The sequence below is a fragment of the Petromyzon marinus genome, chromosome 16, assembly GCF_048934315.1.
Source record: "Petromyzon marinus isolate PM22_M1 ecotype Great Lakes invasive population chromosome 16, UKy_Petmar_22M1.pri1.0, whole genome shotgun sequence".
NCBI classification, from domain to species: Eukaryota; Metazoa; Chordata; class Hyperoartia; order Petromyzontiformes; family Petromyzontidae; genus Petromyzon; species Petromyzon marinus.
The window spans coordinates 5,762,695-5,785,722 of record NC_133682.1 but is presented as its reverse complement, the minus strand read 5'-3'; the positions used below and the strand labels follow the sequence as shown (position 1 = coordinate 5,785,722).

Here is a 23,028-nt window from a genome sequence, read left to right as displayed (position 1 = left end):
TACACGGATCATCATCAACATCAGCCATGGCCAATCCACTGCTGGATTGAAGGCCTCCCCCACGCCTTGCGGGTAACGGTTATTGTTGTTGTTATTGTTGTTGTTTGACCATACTTCACCACGCCGGTCAATGTATAAATGAAGAGACAAAATTATTGCAGTCAGGCTGACCAATCGACCGTTCAGCAACCGTCGATCGCATCGATTCTCGTTGAGTTTCGCGCCAGAGGGAGTCGATTGCTCGCTCAACCCCCGGCCTCGCGTGTTTCCTGCACAGCGATATCGCGAACGCAGCCGCTACCGCTGCCGCTGCTGCTGCGTCGCCGCGATTCTCATCTAAACGCTCCATCAAAGCCCCCCGAAGTCGGCTCGCTCCGCCTGGACCGCGCAGGGAAACTCGTTCCGAGAGGCCGGCTACGTCTTCCCCCGAGACCGGTTCCCCGGGGGTAGTGGGCCGTGTCCACCAGGCGGCCGCCCGGCCGAGGTGTTCCGATTCCGGTAGAGGCGACCAGGACAGAGCGGGGGCTCATCCGCGGCCTACTGTTGAAGCCGCTTCGCGTGACTTGGTACGCGTAGAATGTTTTGCTTGTTATCGTAATCACCGCCAGCCCTAGACATTGTCTCTCCACTGCTGGATGGATGCCTTCCCACGTTCCTCACGGTTCAGTGCTGCTATCGTCCAAATCTCCGCGCATGAACTGAATGTTTTAAACGTGACCGTATTGAGATTGTTGTTTGTATAGTTTATGTCAAGGACACTTTAACTGTGTTAATCATAATACACTACTGTACCCGTTTCCACAATCGCCTCATTGTTAAGGTTTTATATTTGCCCTCATGTCATATCGAGGACGCGTACTCGTATGATAAATGCGTTTGCTTGTTATGCTCATAGTTTGAATTGTATGCGCGTTGAACTTCTTTCGCACCGTACGTAGCCAACTGTGCTAATCGGAGGTGTTATTGTGGTCGTTATAATTACGTCGATAACGCCTATCAATGTTTATTCTAGTTTTTTTTGTTATTTAGTTAATCTCAAAAACACTTAGCTACGGTGCCTTAATAGTTGGAATTAACGTTGCCGTTGCAGTCGAGAATATATTCGCCGGTATTGATCATCATTATAATTAATTGCAAGAACAGTTATATCATTGTTTTTCTTTTTGTTAATCGCCAAAACATTTACCAGTTATAGTGATTATAGTGGCTGTTGCTGCTTTGGCAGTACTGTACTGTGTAGTTGATCTCAAGGGGTCTTTGTGTTAATCATTGGTGTTGTTGGCTTTTAGGCTTATCGGAAGAACACTTAACGTTGTGAATCATTGTTATTATTGTTGTTTTTATAGCTTATCCTAAAGCCTCCATCAATATACATTTCTCTGTAGAGCAAGTGACGTTTCAATCTGTTTTATTTAATTAAAAACAATGTTGGGAAATCAATATACAGTACTGTAATGGATATGAATTCATACGCCACCAGTATTGTTTCGAATGAATGCGTTTAGGATGCATTGTCACGGCTGTCTGCTTAAAACGCTGCTCATAATTGTTTATAAACAGCTGTGGTCTTGTTTCTGTCTGTGTGTTAACCGCTAACGCGTGTGACAATCGACTTAAATGTAACGTGTGAGTTCAAATGTGAACGCGTGTAGAATTCGTGTTACATAACAATTACAGGACACGGCGAAGCATGGGGCAAATTCCTGTTCAAAACATCTGGTCTGATGCTTGTTCATCTGATACTATGTGCTCATCCTATTAGGCTAACATGTCTGGTTTAAATGGACACACGTTTCAGCACGTTCATTCGTAATCGTATTTAAGAGCAAAGGGTTTGTGGATTAGGAAGAGATTTGTGAAACTGCCAAATCTGCTGGGTTGCCATGTGACAAACAGGAAAATACATTGGCCAAAATACCAACACAAGACACGTCTTAAAAAGAGTTGATCAAAGCCCTTCCTGGATAAACAACTGATTGATATTCTTTACATTCTGCAGGTGACCTTGGAAAACATGTTGCAAGGAATCTCAAGGAGACAGCTAAAGTTCATCCGTAAAGTGTTCGCTGTTTGTCATCAAACGCAACTAAAAAGAACTTCTTACGGTATGTGGAAATTTTGCCGACAATAACTGTTCACCTGTCAGCTGTTTTGATCTCGGTTTACCTCGAATGATGTATATGTTTTGTTTTCTCATCAGCTGATGATTGGTGAATATGTAAGCGGTAAACAGTTGCTCTCGGCCACTTTTGTTGCTTTGTGTTTCCGTGGTCGTCAGACTTTGTTGGGGTTTGCATTGGTGGGCAGCGGTCTGCCCTGCAACCGCTGGTGCACTGCCTGGGGTGTGCCCGTTCCGGAGCCGTCACTCGGTTCTACAGCAGCGGTAACATCAGTCAAGGCGGCACCGACAAGGAGGGTGGAGGCACCAAGGAGACCGCTAAAAATGGTGCGACTACGGAAGCTGGAGCGACCATCAGGAAAGAAGCCACGTCACCACCAGACTCGGCAACTCAAGCTGCCACGACCAGGCCGCTGAATGGTAACGAGCTGGGAGTGCAATTGGAAAGACAGATGATAGATATTATTTGTTTGGGTAAAGGTTAAGGTACATCCCTGAAATTATTTGCTCATATAGATATCAATTGCCCTTCATGTTAGCATATGCTGGAAATGTAACCCAGGTCACCAGGTTCATAGTGCAGTCAGATATTCGTTATTTAAGCTGGTAAAAAGCCAATTAAGTTTGCAAGTACTTTTTTTCAAGAAGGCTTTAGGTAAAAATAGTTACGTCATAGAACACAAACTAAATCAAATGAACTACAGAGGAAAATGGAAATGAAAATGAAACAAAATGTATTAACTTCAATTAATACAATAAACCAGTAACAAGTTCTAAACATAAACATGAACATGACATTAAGGCAAAATGGAATGAGAAAAATGCAATTAAATTCCAGCAATGGAAATACTGTATAAATACGATTTACAGGTGCATTACAATAACACAAATGAAATAAAACGTTGAACATAAATAGGGTAGCTATTAAAGGCATTTGATTAGCTAATGTCAAAATGGAGTATAATTTTCTTTAAGAGCCATGCTAAATATGTGCCACACTTTGCCTGAAATAATGGACCCTTGTAAGAACTGGAATTGACTTGTTTTCCAAAGCTGTCCAATATCTAAAAGTCAGAATCTAGATTTGTATTTCGCATTGTCAGTTCACATCATTGTTCATCACAATACACATTTATCTTTTGTATTGTGTTTCACTGCATTGTGAAAATTATCATCTATTACATTTGCAACGAAAACAACATAGGCTAATTGTGTCCTACATGAAATGTTTGTGACAACGTTGCATTATTTTTCAGCAAACACAGTTCTGGCCTCATTTGCACCGGAACAGATACAGATTCGAGGTATGTCTGTTTTTAAAACTTTCAGTTTCACATTTCACGAATCTCTTTGGTTTCAGTGTAATCTAAAAATGTAGGTTTTTTTCGTAGCCAATACAATGATCCATGTGTTTTTGGGTGTGGCCAAATGGTAGTTTTAGGCCAACATTTTTGTCATGAACCATTCACCATTTGACAAAGATTGTCACGTTTACAAAGATATTTTGTATACTTGCCGATGTCTTGATCAAATTCTGACCAATGCAGCTTCTCACCGGTGGTTTAAGATTTTTCACGGCAATATTTAACAGCTTGTAGCGTTTCGCTCATACTGCTTTGCGCGTCGTCAGGTTAAGTTAGCTCGGAAGTCGAGTGAGGGTGCTTCAGCTGACTGTGATTGAAGTCATGTACGCCTTTAAAACTTGGTTGTGTTTGCCATGTTGCTTTTTACACTGTGTGCCATGGTTTACCATATTTACCCTCAGTGAAACCTGTGCTCAAAAAGCGGGAGTATGGAACCCGCTACACCCAAAACAACTTCATCACGGCCGTGCGGGCCATGAACGAATTCTGTCTGAATAGCAGGTACTGAAACCTGCTCGTTTAGAATCAAAGAGCAACTGATTGATGTACAAATAAGGCTTACTCGTAAAAAACGAAAAACTTGTTGTGCAGCTGTGCTGGTAAGCTGATGAGTTAAATAGTTTGCAGAATTCTGTCACAAACTGCTATTCAGACAGAATTCTGGCAGAATTCTGTCTGAATAGCAGGTACTGAAACATGCTCGTTTAGAAGCGAAGAGAAACTGATTGTTGTATGCATAAGGCTTACTCTTAAAAAAATACTGTGCAGCTGTGCTGGTAAGCTGATGAGTGAAATAGTTTGATTCAAAATAACAACTTCAGTAGGTGGAGTCAATGTCAAAATGCCACAATGCACTTTTTCTCTTTATGGAAGTATAATACTACACAGCACATTAAAGACAAACATTACACAACAAATGTGTGTATTCACCCTGGACTATGACATTAAATATTTGATAATAATAAAAAAAATCTTTCGAATTTTTCACCTTTGGCATTTATGTAAAAAAATTATAATACAGAATAGAAAATTTCTAATTTGTTTATGAGCTTTTCAAATTGGGTAAAATTAATTTCATAATGACTGAAAGAATACCTTTTGTATATTCAAGATTGTAGCATTTCATTTGTTTCCTTTCCAGCTCTTTAATCACAATGATGTCGCATCACATGTACTTATGTAACTCCTTGGCTGATATACCACTTATCATTGTATTTTAAAACATAAATTGAAACAATTAATTTTCTGTAATTGTGTTTCTTAAATATTGTGACGTGCAACATCGGCCAAATCTCAGATATTGGAAGCTAAGCAGGCTTGAACCTGGATTGTGCCTAGATGGACAATCAGGGCAGTGCAGCAACATCTATTGATGTACTGTACTTTTATGCTTCCACATCTGTACTCCCCGCACTGACCAGCATGGTGAAGTATGGTCATATAATCCCTACAACCGGCACAGGCATGGGCAGGCTCTTTATTATACATATATGGCACTTTCTAGAGCTTAATTTCTCACTGAATATGTTGTGTTGCTGGTAAACCGAAGCAGGGACATGACTGGTAGCCAGAGTAATAGCCACTGGAATACTGTATGTTGTGTGCCGGGTATGTAAATATATTTTTTTGGGTCGCAAACCCCGCTGACATTAAACCCTGCGACTCACAACATGTTTGTTTGATGGGTACTACTCCATGACCTTATGACATTTACACGAACATTAGTGTAAGAGCTGCTACTTTATAAATATACGGTAAGTAAAATGCTGTGGGAGTTGTAGGTGACTGGCATTGTCGTCTGCAGTGACCTGGAAAAACTGCGGAGGATTCGCAGGAGAAGTCCTCATGATGACTCGGAAGCCTTCACCGTGTTCCTGCGGTCGGACATAGAAGCAAAGTAAGCACTTCTCATGAAGCTGGCTGGGTGGCTCAGGTGTCTTGAGCAGTAGCCGACACTGCTGATATTGTTTGTTCAAAACTGGGCAGCCACCCTTGATTAAGCTGGGTTAATCAAGGGTGGCTATTGGTGCCTTTGTGAATGTTTAACAACGTGGGGCGCGGTAATGCAACAGTTCGCGTGCTGCACAATGAATCCGGCCGCCCGAGTTCGATTCCCACGGCCAACAATAGTGACGATTATCTGAACCGATCCTGGGCCTCCCCGAGGTCGACAGCCTCAAATGAGTACCTTGTGCGGTGTGGAGACATAGCCACTCGGGAGACAAAGGTTGCCTGGCGTGGAGCTGGCCACCCATCCCCTCGAGTGCCATGCTCGCCTTCATAGGTGCTCGCGAACAGCACTTGCCCTAATAGCCTGTTGACGCTACACGGGGTAGCCTTTGTTCGTCTTTGTTTAACGGTGTGCACTTGTTGGTGCTTGTGTGTGTGTGTGTGGCAGGGCGCTGGATGTGTGGGGCAGCTTGGACGCTCTGGCACGGGAGAGGCGGCGTCGAATGGTGATCGAGGAAGAATACAAAGAAAGTGTGTGGCCGGTCACCCACCCATCCCTTAACTCATCCTTTATTCACGACCGCAACTTTAAATATTAAATCTAATAAATGCCTGCTGTATTTACAGATGTTTTCAGGACCCACAAGCTCCTGAAGGAATATAAGGAATTTTTTGGCGAAACAAAGGTAAATGTTTTTTCTCGGAACCCCGTTGTCCGTCGTAATGAATAGCGCGTTCGCGCATGTATTATTTATTGCACCGTGGTCTGACCACTACCATTTATTATTTAAGTCGATATTACACCAGCCTTGTATTGGATCAAGTCGTTTTTCAGCCTGTCGTCAATAAAGACATCTTAAATCAAATGTTTATGGAACCATAAAAATAACTTTAAAAGACCTGCATATGAAGTATTAACCTCTCATCTATCCAAATTGTGAAAAATGGGAGTGCAAAATTACCATATGGCATTGCATTAAATAAGTTTTCTCTACATCTTTGACCACTCGCAAAACATCCGAGCGTTAGTATCCCAAACTTGAGCCAAATCTAACAGTTTTGACTTCATTGCATGCTACCAGTAATTTAATTTCTGCCTTTACAATTGTAAGGTTAAGTAATGAGGCCAGGTCTAGGGTTGAACCTTGATTTTTTTAATATATAAATGTAAACATTTAAGCATGCCTAATTGTTGTTTTGGAAAATCTAATTTGTTGAGTTGTAATTGAATTGTGGATGTTTATTTTTGATTGAATGTCAATTATGCTCTTATAAGCATGCCACTAGGCTTGCAGTACCTTCGCCTTGTTGTCAGTGCTTATGTTCTGGGCCAAAGAATCCACCCGTTCAAAGTGTTAGTTACACAAAGTCACCCTGTACACTGTTAATGCTTTCCATTAAGGTTGAAAGCATTAATGCATTACATCTGTCCATCTATTAGAGGTGCTGTGTGTATAACAACTCGTAAACATAATATTTAACTTGAGTATAAAGTTGCAATGATATTATCTATGTATGTTGGACTTCTTTCGCACCGTACGTAGCCAACCGTGCTAATCGGAGGTGCGGGGGAAGGACAGACCACTCAACACAAAAAAACTTTTCAAGAAATTAGTTTTTTATCTTGATTTAAAGTGCATAGCTCCAGTGGCTTCCAAATATCCGAAGGAAGAGCGTTCCAAATGGCCGCAGAAGAACATTTGAAAGCGCACGATGCAGTGATCTTATTAGCGATTCACCTATAAAATCGTCCGAATTGTTCAAAGGGATGCTCGCACGCTCCCCTGGCAGATCGGCTGTCCAAACCCTATTGTCTATTTGCGTCCTATGGACATACAACTTCCTGTGCGCCTGGCGCAAGCGCTCGGGTTATTGTCGATCAGCCGTCTGCAATCAGCCATAAAATCCTTGCTCGTGATTCCGCCGACCAGAACCGCACAATGGCCGGTAGAGCATTTCGAGTCGCCTGTCCATCGGTCTGGAACGCTCTGGCAGATGACATTCCATCCCATCCTATCTCAACAAATATTTTAAATCATTGTTTTTGCGCATCCTCTGGAACTTGGAGCAAAAGTTACCGGCGCCTCTCCACTCGAGTATTGCCACAGGCGTCGGCCTTGTGACATTGCCTATGAACTATGGCGCTGGACAAATAAATGTGATTATTATCATCGTGGTTTAAATACTTGCATGGACAAACGTGTGTTGCCAAGTGTTACAGAATCCGTACTTGATTATTTTCCTGGTTTTTTTTAATCGCTATAATTGCTTCTACGGTTTTGTGTTGGCAGCCCAAAGCAAGCACGACGGGCGCCTTCATGAAAGGGCCTGGGAAGGTGGTCATGGTTGCCATCTGCATGTAAGGTCACACGACGTTACGGAACAACACGAGGTGCACCCAGACGTATTCACCAAGTTAATTTGTGGTCACTTTTTGATATATATTCTACTTTACAGATAGTCCTCGTTTTAACGTGTAGTTTCTGAAATGTGCCACGTTAAGCGATAAACGCGTGAACCGACAATTACTCCGTAAATAATGTGATGATAAAGATTGCCGAGATACGATGGACGCATGGACGCAGTGAGATGGCGGGACAAATAACTGAGGGTACGTCACCACGTTACGGTATCATTCTGTGTACTGTATACTACCGCTTATCTGCGCAGCTCAAGAAAGTAGTTTGTCGTCAACCACTCGGAGACTGCATTATAACAGTGCGCGTTCCGTGTTATACCGGGCGCGTTTTGCGTTGTGAGGAAAGTGTTCCCAAATGGAGGAACCTCGTTATCGCGAAAACGCATTTTGTGAACACGCGATAAGCGAGGACTTGCTGTGCTCTAAAATGGTTGCATTGAATGCACACCCTGCTCTCATTGATACCGAAGTGTAGCGAGCGCAGGAAGAAAAAAAACAGAATTGGGCCCTAATTTGCTGTAACTGTACCACACTGAATGAACCGCTGCTCATTGGAAAGCACTCGTACAGTGAGGGAAAAAAGTATTTGATCCCCTGCTGATTTTGTACGTTTGCCCACTGACAAAGAAATGATCAGTCTATAATTTTAATGGTCGGTTTATTTGAACAGTGAGAGACAGAATAACAACAAAATCCAGAAAAACGCATGTCAAAAATGTTATAAATTGATTTGCATTTTAATGAGGGAAATAAGTATTTGACCCCTCTGCAAAACATGACTTAGTACTTGATGGCAAAATCCTTTTGGCAATCACAGAGGTCAGACGTTTCTTGTAGTTGGCCACCAGGTTTGCACACATCTCAGGAGGGATTTTGTCCCACTCCTCTTTGCAGATCTTCTCCAAGTCATTAAGGTTTCCAGGCTGACGTTTGGCAACTCGAACCTTCAGCTCCCTCCACAGATTTTCTATGGGATTAAGGTCTGGAGACTGGCTAGGCCACTCCAGGACCTTAATGTGCTTCTTCTTGAGCCACTCCTTTGTTGCCTTAGCCGTGTGTTTTGGGTCATTGTCATGCTGGAATACCCATCCACGACCCATTTTCAATGCCCTGGCTGAGGGAAGGAGGTTCTCACCCAATATTTGACGGTACATGGCCCCTTCCATCGTCCCTTTGATGCGGTGAAGTTGTCCTGTCCTCTTAGCAGAAAAACACCCCCAACGCATAATGTTTCCCCCTCCATGTTTGACGGTGGGGATGGTGTTCTTGGGGTCATAGGCAGCATTCCTCCTGCTCCAAACACGGCGAGTTGAGTTGATGCCAAAGAGCTCCATTTTGGTCTCATCTGACCACAACACTTTCACCCAGTTGTCCTCTGAATCATTCAGATGTTCATTGGCAAACTTCAGACGGGCATGTATATGTGCTTTCTTGAGCAGGGGGACCTTGCGGGCGCTGCAGGATTTCAGTCCTTCACGGCATAGTGTGTTACCAATTGTTTTCTTGGTGACTATGGTCCCAGCTGCCTTGAGATCATTGACAAGATCCTCCCGTATAGTTCTGGGCTGATTCCTCACCGTTATCATTGCAATTCCACGAGGTGAGATCTTGCATGGAGCCCTAGGCCGAGGGAGATTGACAGTTCTTTTGTGTTTCTTCCATTTGCGAATAATCGCACCAACTGTTGTCACCTTCTCACCAAGCTGCTTGGTAATGGTCTTGTAGCCCATTCCAGCCTTGTGTAGGTCTACAATCTTGCCCCTGACATCCTTGGAGAGCTCTTTGGTCTTGGCCATGGTGGAGAGTTTGGAATCGGATTGATTGCTTCTGTGGACAGGTGTCTTTTATACAGGTAACAAGCTGAGATTAGGAGCACTCCCTTTAAGAGTGTGCTCCTAATCTCAGCTCGTTACCTGTATAAAAGATACCTGGGAGCCAGAAATCTTTCTGATTGAGAGGGGGTCAAATACTTATTTCCCTCATGAAAATGCAAATCAATTTATAACATTTTTGACATGCGTTTTTCTGGATGTTTTTGTTGTTATACTGTCTCTCACTGTTCAAATAAACCTACCATTAAAATTATAGACTGATCATTTCTTTGTCAGTGGGCAAACGTACAAAATCAGCAGGGGATCAAATACTTTTTTCCCTCACTGTACGTACACGAAACAAAGGCAAAAAAACCCGTGTAGCATACACAAACTTTTGAGGCAAATTCTGTTAGTGAGCACCTATGAACGCCAGCACGGCACATGAGGGGGATTGGTGGAAATGTTTAAACATTGTTCCAGGTACTCATGAGGCCGAGTCGACCTGGGGGAAGCGCAGGACCGTTTCAGATATCACTCGTGTTAACCGTGAGCGGAAATCGTACTTGGTTCGCCGGGTTCGTAGTGTAGTTCACGAACCACTGCGCCAGACGTATGCATCCGCACTCGCTCGCTGGTAAATCTCTGCACTTCCAGAAATGGGCTGAACTTCGTTTTCAAGCTGCTGGCCTGGCTGCACACGGGCTCAAGCAGCATGTTTTCCGAAGCCATCCACTCGCTTTCCGACACTGCCAACCAGGTGAGCCTCTAATCAGGTGAGCCACTCTTCCCGGCCCAGCTTAGTTGGGTACCATCCGCTTCTGTCTGTCGAACGAGCTAATGACGAGACCGTAGAAACCGGGGCCTCCAGGAAGGTGCGACGGCCGTATGTTACGCAACACCCTGCGCGACCGGATGGAAACGTCGCAACAGTTCAATCAGAGGTCTAGTATTTTTTGTCCCGTTTGAACTGTCTCTATTATTGTGTCCCTTGTTCTGTCTTGCTCCTGCCATTTAGCCTGAAGGGTTTTGTTTGAACAAATTGTGCATATAACTTGTGTAAGGTGTCAATAAATGTTTCTTAAAACTAATTATTGTTATAAAAAATGGGTTTTAATTGCAGAATTGTTGCATGCCTAAGTGAGAAGTTATCGCATAATTGTACGAGTAGTTATGGGAGACTAGCATGCCGAGGAATTATGATTTATTAACAACCATTAAAATTATCATTAATCTCTTCATTCAATAATTTCACTTGGTAGCATATAAAATTGACTCGAATGAATATTTTTTTTACGCATGAAAGCTCCGAGTCTTGACATGCGCTTTATGTAGATTAGTTATATTTCTTTGCAGCACTGACGTGCGAATGTTGTACGTGCGTTGTGATTTTCAGGCCATTCTCGCGCTGGGAATCTATCACTCGGTCAAAAATCCTGATCCGAATCATCCGTGAGTAGACCAATGTGTACTCTGTCCCTTCCCGTTCAGCCTCTTCCAGTCTAACAACAGGGTTTCACTCGCTTTATGCAGTAGATGCTTTAAAAAAAAAAGGGGGCACACAAAGCGAAATCGCGTAGCATCGTAGGCCACAGTCACCCAAGCCACAATGCACCGCCTGCCGAGTAGTACATACAGTACACACACAATGTTGTCCATAAGTCTGACCGCATAACCGCATGAGTGAATTCAATCCGCATAAAGCAGATTTTGGGTAGAAATAGGTTCGCCGCATAAAGGCGAAATCGCATAAACGGAACCCGCATAAATTATATGTACAATTTTTTTACAACCAAATAGTTTCAACTAATACTGACTGCTATATCTGACCACACACAACTTAATAAGCATGTGAATTGTGTTGTGATCAGAAGTTAGTTATTAATTTACTTGCTTTGTATAGCATTTCTGGCTTATTCCTAATTCCAGCAAGACTATTCGTAACTTATATAAATCAGTGGGCCTCCTTGCCTAAAAAGTTTACTTTAGTTTAAAAATAATAAACAAATTATATACAATTTATCACAATACACCATTGCTTACGACGAGCAAGTTATTTGGCACGCCAACAGTGTTCCGTTTGGACGGTTTTTTTTGCTTTATTTTCCTTATGTATACAGCCTCCTGGCTTGCAACAAATTCTGGCTTACTCGAGTCCAGCTTCGAGAGTTTTTTTTTTGCTGTATTCGCCTAGCAATACCGTCCGCCGCTTTTCCCGCAGGTACGGCTTCAGCAACATGCGCTACATCGCATCGCTCATCAGCGGCGTGGGCATCTTCATGATGGGCGCCGGGCTGTCCTGGTACCACGGGGTCATGGGGCTGCTTCACCCACACGCCATCCAATCGCTGCTGTGGGTCAGTACTGCCTCTCTTTCTATCTATCTCTCTCTCTCTCGATGGACTTAGAGGAAGGGCAAGCTGCAAATGCAGATTAAACTTCCGGCCTCAAGAAGTGGCCGGATGGCTCAGATCGGAGCACTAAGCTGCTGTCTTGAGATTTTGTGTGGATATACAGTCTGTCCTCACAATACCAAGCTAATGCAGGGGAGGAGTGCCAAGGTACATCCATTTTCTTGACAAAACCCCATTATGGTCATGAAGATTAAATTAGTCCGTTTATAACTGGTAATGTTATTTGTATTGTTTTTTTTATATGCATGTTTCCAAATGTAAAAGTTAACAAAGAACAGCACTGAAAACCACCGATCATGATCATCATGTGCACTTTCTGGAAGGCTCAGCCCAATGCTTAAGTAAACACTCGACAGTACAGGACCTAAACTGAGACTGCCTGATGCGTGACGTTTCTGCATAGTGTGGAGGCACAGCTAATATCAAGTCACAATTGCATTGTGCAATCTTTTCAATGTTTTAGTTGCAGGAGTGTTATTTTCTCTTTTTTCAGTGGTCTACCTTAAAAGGCCTTTAAATGTGAGATGCATTATATATGGCCACATTCTTTAAAGGATACGGTCCATTGTAATTTCAAACTGATGGTTATGGTGGGGAATTTCAGATGAACGTTGATGACGATCCCCTTGCTGCAGTTGAAACTTCTCGCCTCTGAAATGAAAGGCTTATGCGCCTCAAGAAATTGCCATGAGTCTTCTATGAAAATGCCATGGATCTCCATGGTGAACAGTGTTTTGATAGTTATTAATGTAGTCGACATTCAACACGTGAATGCACCATTGGCGACAGCAGAAAGCGATGGCTATAGAGTACCGGTGATTTCCAAAAAGAATGAACACAGTTTACAGTTGTCCTATTATTCTTATACCACCTACATTTTAAAAGGTCCACAATCTTCGCGCCTTTGAGATGGTAGCTGTCACAAGGCTGTGTGCATTTTCATCATCATCAGCCACTCTCAATCCACTAATAAATAAAATCCTCCCCATGCAGTCACCGTCTCTCATGGTCCGGTCATACCCCTGTGGGTCTGACTACTGCACGTGAACTGATCTCATTCGCTCCGTGTCAGCGGTGGCAATCCTCTTACATGACCGCATTTACAACGTAAGCTCTGTTGAATTGGTGGCTATCACAAGAATGTGTGCATAAAAATATGGTAGTGATATCAAATTCTTGGTTACATTAAATTTCGATTTAAAGCTTTCGTGACTGCAATGATTCATCTTCTTTGGTTCTTTCGGTAAAGTCACGTAGAATGAGAATAAAATAATAAATTGATAAAATAAAATAACACAATAATATTCTCACGACGTTTCGGCCACAACACAAGCAGCCTTCATCAGGTGAAGGGGGCGAGACTGTCTGGTAGGACAGCGCTGGAGTGAGAGAGCCACGTTCAGATCACGGCTTAAAAGCTCACTCCAGCGCTGTCCTACCAGACAGTCTCGCCCCCTTCACCTGATGAAGGCCGCTTGTGTTGTGGCCGAAACGTCGTGAGAATATTATTGTGTTATTTTATTTTATCAATTTATTATTTTATTCTCATTCTTGGTTACATTGTTGAAAATTTTCATTATGTAATGTCGGAAATTCCAGGCTTTCTGCATTCTTGGAGGCTCGCTCATTTCTGAAGGAGGTAATTTCCCTTATTATTCCAGCGCATCACATTTCTTTATTTGCATGTATATACAGAATATATGTTTCATATGAGTAACCGATACAGTCGACCTATTTGCAAGTGGGCTTAGTGCACTTTTCATGGGCTTCACACTCTCAAGAAGGTGAATACCTTGGTTCACCATATGGGCATAATCTTTTTAAATGTTTAGCATTAGACTTAAAGCAATTAAAAACGTCAGGCTGTGACCTATCATATCAATAAAACGAATTAGCCTCATGACTAAACTTTCAGACCCTAAATTCTAAACATTGTTTTTTTCTTTACAGTTATAATTATGCACCCAACTGTATTTGTGCCAAATGTCACCTTACTAGCTCTCTAGAATATCATTACAATTTACACCAGTGACTTTTTTGCAGTGTTCAATATGCATTAGATATATTAGTTGTGACTTAGCGCATCTATGAATGCATCTCTGCTTTCACAGCCACCCTTCTCGTCGCCATCAATGAAATAAAGAAAGGCGCCCGAGCAAAAGGAATGACCTTCTTCGATTACGGTACATTATTTGAGTTGTGTATTATGTTATTGCCAAGAAATACAAGCAATTATATATACATATATGTGTATATATATATACTTTTAATGCACTCGCATCTGAAGACGCTTTCCAGAAATAACAACCACGCAATAATGTGAGTATTGGGGGTTTGGGGTAGGGCTCCAGGATAGGGAGAGAGGAGAGAGCAACACCACGGCACAACCCGGAATTAAGCAACCGGGGAGTTCACCACAAACGAGGACAAACCCGAGAGAGACGGGGGGGGTGGGCAGCCAGGGCAGCACCAACAAGCCACAGGATGTCCTCAGAGGTTGGGGCCGGAGCCCTTCATCATAGTACTTTCTCTTAGTCCATCATGAGTTGGGGGCTGGTGGGGGGGGGGGGGGTTGTTTCTGTGTGTGTTCGGACGCTCGGTTGGTTTCGGAACTCGGTGCCAGACTGCGGGCCCTGGCTTTTGCCTCTTGTGCCCCGGTGCCGCCGCTCAGTTCTCCGGAGTCGGGACCCCAGCACCAACGTGGTGCTGCTGGAGGACTCGGCCGCCGTGCTCGGGGTGGTGATCGCCGCCGGATGCATGGGCATCACGTCGCTGACCGGTGAGCCCCACTATGTGAGAAAGTATTATGACCCCCGTAACATTCAGGCCGCCACGGTGGCGAGATGTTAACTCCCCCGCGTGATTATACTGGAGGTTGTAGGTTCGATCCTGACCCTTACGCTTGTATATTTGGAGCTGCATGTTCTCGCTGTGGTCGTGTGGAATTTTCTCTGGCTCCTCCAATTTTTTCCCCACCACATTTAGAATCAAGGTGCGTTTAGAGTCTTTAGCTGCTCTAAATTTGCACATGATAAGCCACTTTGTTGGAGCTATTATTTGTGGCCAGGTCGCTTCTGAAAAAGAGCTATTTAGCTCAGTGTGCCTTATCTGTAAAAATAAAAATTGTTTAGTTTAATTCTGACCCCAGGATACAAAAAAATATGTGAACTCTACACACCCCATAAAGTTCTGATTGATTGATTGACCCCCCCCCCCCCTCCAGAAGCATTTTTGGTTAGCTGATTATACGTGCACCCCAATATAGATAACAGCCAATTTGAACAAGGGTGTAAGATATCTTCGACAGATTCCCCTGACTTTATCCCTAACCTTGTATAGTATTCTGGCCCTGCAGGGGTAGGGGAGTTATAGTGCAGCATGATATAATGTTCACCCCAAGGTGTTCGAATAATTACGAGTAATCTGACCCTGGGTTGAGAGTGGATTGTGGGTAAGTCTGTAATAATTAATAAATTCGTTGATCGATATTGATTCTTACATTTCACACGTGTAATGTTTCAATGAATGCATATCATATGCAAATGTTATATTTAAACTCGTAGAGTGGGGGGCCTGTACAAAAAAGAATAAACAATGAGTTTGTGAATTGTGATGCAGAGTTGAGACAAGTAATTGCATCCCCAGGATGGGCAGACGGTTTGGATGAATGTTTACAGGCCTAATTATGGCTATGCGCTATGCATAACAGATATTAAAGGGCAGGCCCTTCCCATAAATTTGGCTAATCACGTTAGAGGTTTGTGGATGGCCACCATCCATCATTACGTTCTCTACATGAATGCATACACTTAACCTTTAGGGCTTCCCCCTTTGTCAGGCAAGCACTATTAAAAATAATCTGTACATACAGATATACACACACTCGCACACAAATACGAAGCTCCCCTTCATAGCCTTTAACTGACTAATAGGGCAAGTGCTTTTAGTGAGCATTTACGAAGGCCAGGACTGCGCACAAGGAGGTGGTGTGGTCATAACCACTCTCGGCCGCTTTTTTTTCCCCCCAGTGCTGATATGAACACACTGCACCAGGTGCACCTTTAAGGATCAGTTGACCTTGGGAGATGTCTAGCACAGTTCTGGTATCATGTGCCGGTATCAGGATGCAAATTTGAAAATCACACCGCAGATTACTCAATGTTGTCCTTCCCCCACACCTCCGATTAGCACGGTTGGCTACGTACAATGCAAAAGAAGTTCAACATACATACATTGCGATTATATACATAGCAATCATTGCCCCCCGACTTGGCCACGAATTCCCCCGGTCACTGCTTGGTCTCTTTGGGTGCTCACCTGGTTAAACAACGAAACAAGGATGACGTGACACCGCGTGACGAGCGAGTGGCATGTCGCGCAGGGAACCCGCTGTACGACAGCGTGGGCTCGCTGGGCGTGGGCACGCTGCTGGGCATCGTGTCCGCCTTCCTCATCTACACTAACACCGAGGTGCTGCTGGGCCGGTCCATCCAGACCGATCAGCTCAGGCGCATCACAGAGTTCCTGGAGAACGACCCCATGGTCAGGTGAGTTGAGGCAGTGTGGGAGGAAGTGCAGAGCGGAGCAGACCGGGTGCTGTTCGCCGAGCGTTGCGTTTATAGAACTCGAACGATCGATCGAGTCCATGGATTGATTGCTAATTTTTAATAAACTTTTTTTATATTATCGATTACTCTGGGCCCTTTGAAGATAGCGACCCTCCCCCACATTCTGCCTCTCGAATGTGGGAGACCACCCGACAAGCCGCCCCAGGCGCAACGCGGCTCACGATGCCGATGACGTCACCAAGCCCTGCCCATCACCTCACGTACACTGGCACACTTGCGAACAAATGTGAGTGGTTGAAACGGTAATCGGTAGAGTAATTGGTTACTTAATCGAATAGCCCACCTCTAATTGTGCCCAATAATGCGTATACATTAATAATCATATCCTATGATAATGGGCGCATTATAACCGTCTTCAACCAGGGCCTGTTGTATGTATATGTATGTTGAACTTCTTTCGAACCATACGTAGTCAACCTCTGCTTAACAGGAGGTCGCTCCTACCCGTTACATGTGCAAGTTTTAGCCCTTCACTCCAGTTTCCTGCCTCGTACAGACAGTACAATCCTTTCATGGAATTGCCCAAACATCCCTAGCATTATAAAGGAGACCCAAGTGAATCAACCACAACATTGAGTGGTCAATTACAATCTTTTAGTTGACTAATAGACGCGTCGTTCCGGCTGCCGCCCCACGTCCCCCACATCCCCCACATCCCTCGCTGCTCTCTGGTTTTAGTCTCCGGTGCTGTGTCTCGCCAGGGCCATCCACGACGTGAAGGCCACTGACATGGGCATGAACAAAGTGCGCTTCAAGGCGGAGGTGGATTTTGACGGGCGGGTGCTGACACGCTCTTACCTGGAGAAGCAGGACATCGAGCAGATGCTGAACGTACGGCTGGGCGAGGAGCACTTTGCTTGATCTATCTATGTGTATATGCGTACATATTCATACGTACATTTAGCTACAAAATCTCAACACATTTGTCAACAGCACTGCCATAAAAATGAAAATGAATTTTCCATGTTTCTGAGCCATATGCAATAGCAGGTAATATACACTGATCAAAACCGTTCTTCTTTAGGCACATTGGTACGTTGTATTTCAGTTTGAAAGATAGTTTTCCTAAATTATACTAATCCTTTTGGTCCCAGTCCATCTTCAATAATGCCCCTGGGTGTACGATATTCTCTGCTATGTTTTCCAGTTTCGCTAAATATTGAAAAGATATCTGTCGGACACAACTGTGTGAATTGCTTCGTGCCTCGTAATTACAAGAAAGGTTATAGTATATTAAATCAAAATAATTGTTACTCTTGATATTCGCGCCATTCCTATATCACAAGGCTATCATAAAGGTGCTACGTTTCACAGATGAATATAGTCTGCAGTAATTTCACCGTAGATGGCTATATCGCTGTGTGGTGTTTACTAAATGTGGTAAGTTGTGAGAAGTAAAACAAATGTGGACCGTGATGTCAACACACATGGTCTAGTGATTTTCCCACATCACATCACAAGATTTGTGACGTGTGAAGCGGGACAGCACACATTTTCGGTCAATGCGATTATAACTAGGGTGGGCGCCGCAACAAGCGGCAAATCGAACTACCGCACAGCCACATCACCACCTCAAATTGCGATCACGGCAATTAAATCCCTCCCCGGCCACGGTGAGCCATCCGTCGCTCGTTGTAAACACGCCACATCTCATCCCGTTCTGTCGTTCTTTCGGCGCCACCAGGAGATCCAGATGGTGCGGACGGCTGAGGACCTGGAGGGGTTCATGCTGAAGCACGGGGAGAACATCGTGGACACACTGGGCGCTGAGGTGGACCGGCTGGAAAAGGAGCTCAAGGTAAGGGGATCCCTCGTCTGTGCAACAAGAGCTTCCACGCCCAGCTCAGCAATGGGATCTGAGATTTTGAAACTTTTGTTTGCCCTACCAAGGACATCTGAGCTGCGGATGAAGCAGTATCCCAAAAAAATTCCTTGTCTCACTAAGTACGTAATGATGCATCGGGTTATCGATTAATGTCGATGGTTATTCTTGCATAACATCCGTTGAATCATCTGTGAGGACTGATTATAATCGATGCAAATTAAGTGGCAATATTACATTTCGGCTAATGGAATGAATGTAACTGCGCAACTGAGATTAATTAATCGAATCGTGACTGATGAACGGCGTAAGTGAATCATTGGATGGCTTTGTCTAACCAAGGAAGACGATTTCCTTTTTATGAATCTAGCCATTACATTGTGTAGCTACCATACCCCTAGAACCCCAATAACAATCCTGACTAGTCGCAAAATGTTTTCACAGCGGCAACATTTTTTTATAAACAGAGCACCCATCAACGGTACAAACTTGTGATTTAAAGAATTCTAAGAATACCTCTAGCCTCCATATCAAATACAATTGACGCTGTGACTTGATACAATAACACTTCTGGTCACGGTCACGGGTCAGTGGGTCACTGTGGCTCGCGCCGTTGATACCACACCACACCACACCTCGCGACCGCTTTCCACCGGGTGCCATCGTTGCAACGTCGACGACCGTAAAGGTCGTCCGCTTACGGTAACTCGCTCGTCTCACCCCTCGGTCACGTAGCCGCGCCGCAATTTATTCGGTTGCATTTGCTGTAATCCCCTTTTCAGAAACAAAATCCGGAGGTGCGTCACGTGGACCTGGAAATTTTGTGAGGTCACCCACAGACCCGACCTGCCGTCCCACCCCTTGCGGCCGGGCCCGCCAGCCAACCTCCAACTTGGCGTGGACTTGAGTGGGGGCGGCGGCAGATATGAGGAAAGCCACCGTCGGGCCACCGCGGCGTCACTACAGACCAAGCCGCCCCCTTCTCGGAGGCGTTTCAAAACCACGACTGCTGCATGACAATCGCTAGACTGGCTCCGAGCACGCGTCTACGCGCTCAAGTGACGTTCGTAGCTTTTTTTTTTCGTGTCCTTGTGCATCGTCCTCTTGCTCCTCTCGCTTTCCACTTAAAGCGACTGTGGTCAAGTGCACTTTATGTCTTTTGATGCAGTAGTAACTTTGTTCCACCGATTGCTGTGCCGGCTACTAATATCTACGTAATGTTATATCGCAAGTAAAATAAAATAACAACTTGATGTTTAGAGCAGGTTATAAAGTTTCGTGGCGGACTGCAGGGCTCAGGCCAGATTCCCTGTAATGTCTGACGTCGTTAATCATCATCCCGCGTTCCATGCCGCCCCTTGTGAATGTACAAACCTGGTCCTTGTTATCGTGTCGCGAGCAGAGAATTTCAAACTGCTGCTGTGCTCGGCAGCGATCGCATCTCGTCCATTTGCGGGTAGGCGTGTAACAAATTGTCAAATTCATCGATTAAAATCGATTCTTACCCTCGTGTGAGGATCCATCATTTACCACTCGTATGTACGCCGTACGTTCCCAATTCACGTGACGCCTCCCAGACTAATAAAGATTATGGAAGCCATTGCGATGTTGGATTTTAAAAAAAAACATACCCAAATCATGACGTTCAAATCGCGAGGTGGGACGGAGGATGAAACGTAACAGACCTACTTGGCAGTCCTTGTGAAATCGGATTTCGTAATGTACTCTTGCTTAAACGTGTCACTATTCCCTTATTTAAAACATTTCAGAATGTTTCTCGTTTTCCCTTCTCTTCGTGTGGTAACCGTCACCGCCATCAGCACCACAACTGTGCTGTTGAGGGCTTACGATCGCAGCTGCTTCAAGAGGTGCGAACGTAGCGCTCCGCACTTCTCTTGCGAATTGTCCACTAGAGGGCGAGCGGTGGCCGCTTGTAGGAGCAAGATTCACTTAGACGCCACACCGGAATGTATCGCGGCTGAAGATGACCGTGTTCACGCTAACGATGCGGAGGACACGCACGGCCAGCCGATAGTTCGTGTGGGCGCAGAGCATACGCAACGCATCAATTTATGAAAAATAAAACGCACACTGGGCAAGGACGTGCAAACGTTTGTCCTCGGCGCTTGAGTGGAATATCTGTTAAAAGTAGCGCATCTTTTATATCTGTCCCTCTTCTCCTGTACCCTCTGGAGGCTCACTGAAGAGCTATTTTTTTTCTGGACGTTAGCTATTTCCCAAAGGTAATTTTAATTGAATCGGTAAAACTTTTTCGACTGAAACAGCAATTTGGAAATCCAGTGTGTGGAGCTAGTGAAGTAAATAATTACAAAAGCTATAAAACCTGGTTGCCTCTGGCCCAATCACCCAGAATGCATCCACGGGACAACATTGTTCTACGGCATATGGCAGTACAGCAAAATCAAATGGTTACTTTCGTCTATGCCAACCCCTTCACCAACCCGCACTGACAAGCATGTTGGAAGTATGGTCATATAACCACACGGCGTGAGGAGGCCCTCATCCAGCAGTGGATTTACTAAGTTATGCACTTTTGCGGGACTTTGTAATTGATCGACGCAAGCTTATTCCTTGGCTCGAATCTTTTCCACGAACCAATGTATCTTTTTTCTGGACGGATAATTTCATAACGACATTTGTTTCAGCAGGAAAAGTCTGGATTTCGTCTTTCCAGATCTCATCAGCAGATGGTCAAACCTTATCTATCCGGAGCTTGCCTGCTCAAACAAATGTTGGGTTTAGATACAAGCATCTCAAAAAGACCCACAACTTACAAGGCAGCCTGGACAAATCGCAAATAATATCTGCACCAGTCCTGATTTCTCTGGGTGAGCTGCCTGTGTAACTGTGATCGCAAATGAAGCCTTGCCGCATAACAAAGATGAATGCAAGAGTGACCACGAGACTCGGTTTGGGATTCTTTTGCGTCGACAAACTAGTATTGTTGCTCTTTACAAATTGTTCCCACATAATAATACAGCAGTGGATAGGTCATGGCCGTGCCATGCAGACTGCATTATGACTACGAGACCCTGCTTGCATTTCAAACATCTCGAAATTAAGTGAGTGTGTGTGTCTATATTCTTGGTTCTTTCGGTAAAGTCACGTAGAAGGGAAACAATAAAATAATAAAAATATAAAACAATAACATTCTCACGACGTTTCGTCTGCAACACAAGCAATCATCATCAGGTGTGAAAACCACAGCAAGAAAATTTGAAAAAAGTGTCGGTTTGTGTGTCTATATACGTTTTGGGGAGCGGTAGTGTAGCGGTTAGCACGCTGCGCTGTGAACCCGGCGACCTAATTTAAATTCCCGCTCACGGCCAACACCAGTGACGAATATTTGAACCGGTTCTGGGCCTTCCATAAGTCGACTCGACTTAAATGAGTACCTGGTGCGGTGTGTAAACATTGCCGCTGGGGAGACAAAGGTGTCCAGGCGTGGTATTGGCCACCCACCCCCTCGTGTACCGTGCCAGCCTTCATAGTTGCTCGCTAACAGCACTTGCCCCGACAGTCTGTTACAGGCTATACGGGGGAGCTTTGTCTTTATATACGTGTGTTAGCATGTGGTGGCTAACATCAGAGCTGATTCTCCTGGTTCTGTGCCTCCCTGTGGTTCAAATGGCTTCAAGGTAGCAATCGGTTGCAGTGTGTGAACATCACCGTTGTGGAGACAAGGTGACCGGGCACAGCGCTGGCCACAGCATCTCCTCGTTCTTGCCTAACCAAGTGCTTGCTTAGCAACGCTTGCCCTGTCAGGTAAAGGCTTTAATGGGGATCTTTGTTCAGGGTGAATTGATGCCTCCATCCATCCATTTATTTATTGATTAATATCGATTCTTAAGCTCATGATGCACGCATTTAATCGCATTTGTAAGCGTCGATATTTTTCCAATCGTATATTGTATGCCATGGATTGACTTGACCATTTGCAACTATTGGAGCCTGCTAAAAATGTTCTAATCTTATAGGGAAACAAAAAGAAACCTTTTTTAATCGAATCGTGAATAGAATTTCAGTGAGAGGTGAATTGCTAGCCCCCCCTGGTGTCTGTGTATAAGCTTGTGGACACGAGTCGATGTAGGGTGCATGTAACTCGGTTGAAGTCATCACACATTGGCAACTCAACCAATTCAATCAACGAGTCGGCACAGCAAGTTAAACGGGGGGGGGGGGGGAATAATCCCCCCCCATCACTCCCACCAAACCAGGCATGTGCACAGTTAAATATTGTTCGAAATTTGATCACCAGTTTTTAACCAATATTGGTTGTAGTTGTGTTTTTTTTGCACATTAGACAGAAACTGTTCACTGGCAGTTGGCTTGGTCAGAAATGAATGTGAATGCAACTCAAAAACTCGGTGTTTGTGTGAACAACAGCTGTTGGGGTAGTCGGCGGTTATAAATATCAGTGACAGTTCCATGAACAAGTTAATTCAAGTTGCCCGTGCCAGGATTATTGTTGTGTGGATTA

General features: G+C 44.3%; 1 protein-coding gene across 1 annotated transcript; it reads left to right on the top strand.

The window, feature by feature from the left end:
* The first annotated feature begins 201 nt into the window (after positions 1 to 201).
* On the top strand, positions 202 to 22,888 carry SLC30A9 (solute carrier family 30 member 9). The gene is made up of 19 exons (XM_032955427.2): positions 202 to 566; positions 2,000 to 2,105; positions 2,279 to 2,539; positions 3,376 to 3,423; positions 3,885 to 3,984; positions 5,288 to 5,380; positions 5,882 to 5,964; positions 6,061 to 6,119; positions 7,725 to 7,792; positions 10,321 to 10,423; positions 11,060 to 11,115; positions 11,885 to 12,020; positions 13,677 to 13,716; positions 14,189 to 14,260; positions 14,749 to 14,856; positions 16,459 to 16,624; positions 17,407 to 17,536; positions 18,390 to 18,503; positions 19,310 to 22,888. The coding sequence occupies exons 2-19, from the start codon at positions 2,015 to 2,017 to the stop codon at positions 19,352 to 19,354; spliced, it is 1,773 nt and encodes a 590-aa protein (XP_032811318.1). The 5' UTR covers positions 202 to 566; positions 2,000 to 2,014; the 3' UTR covers positions 19,355 to 22,888.
* The last annotated feature ends 140 nt before the right edge of the window (positions 22,889 to 23,028 follow it).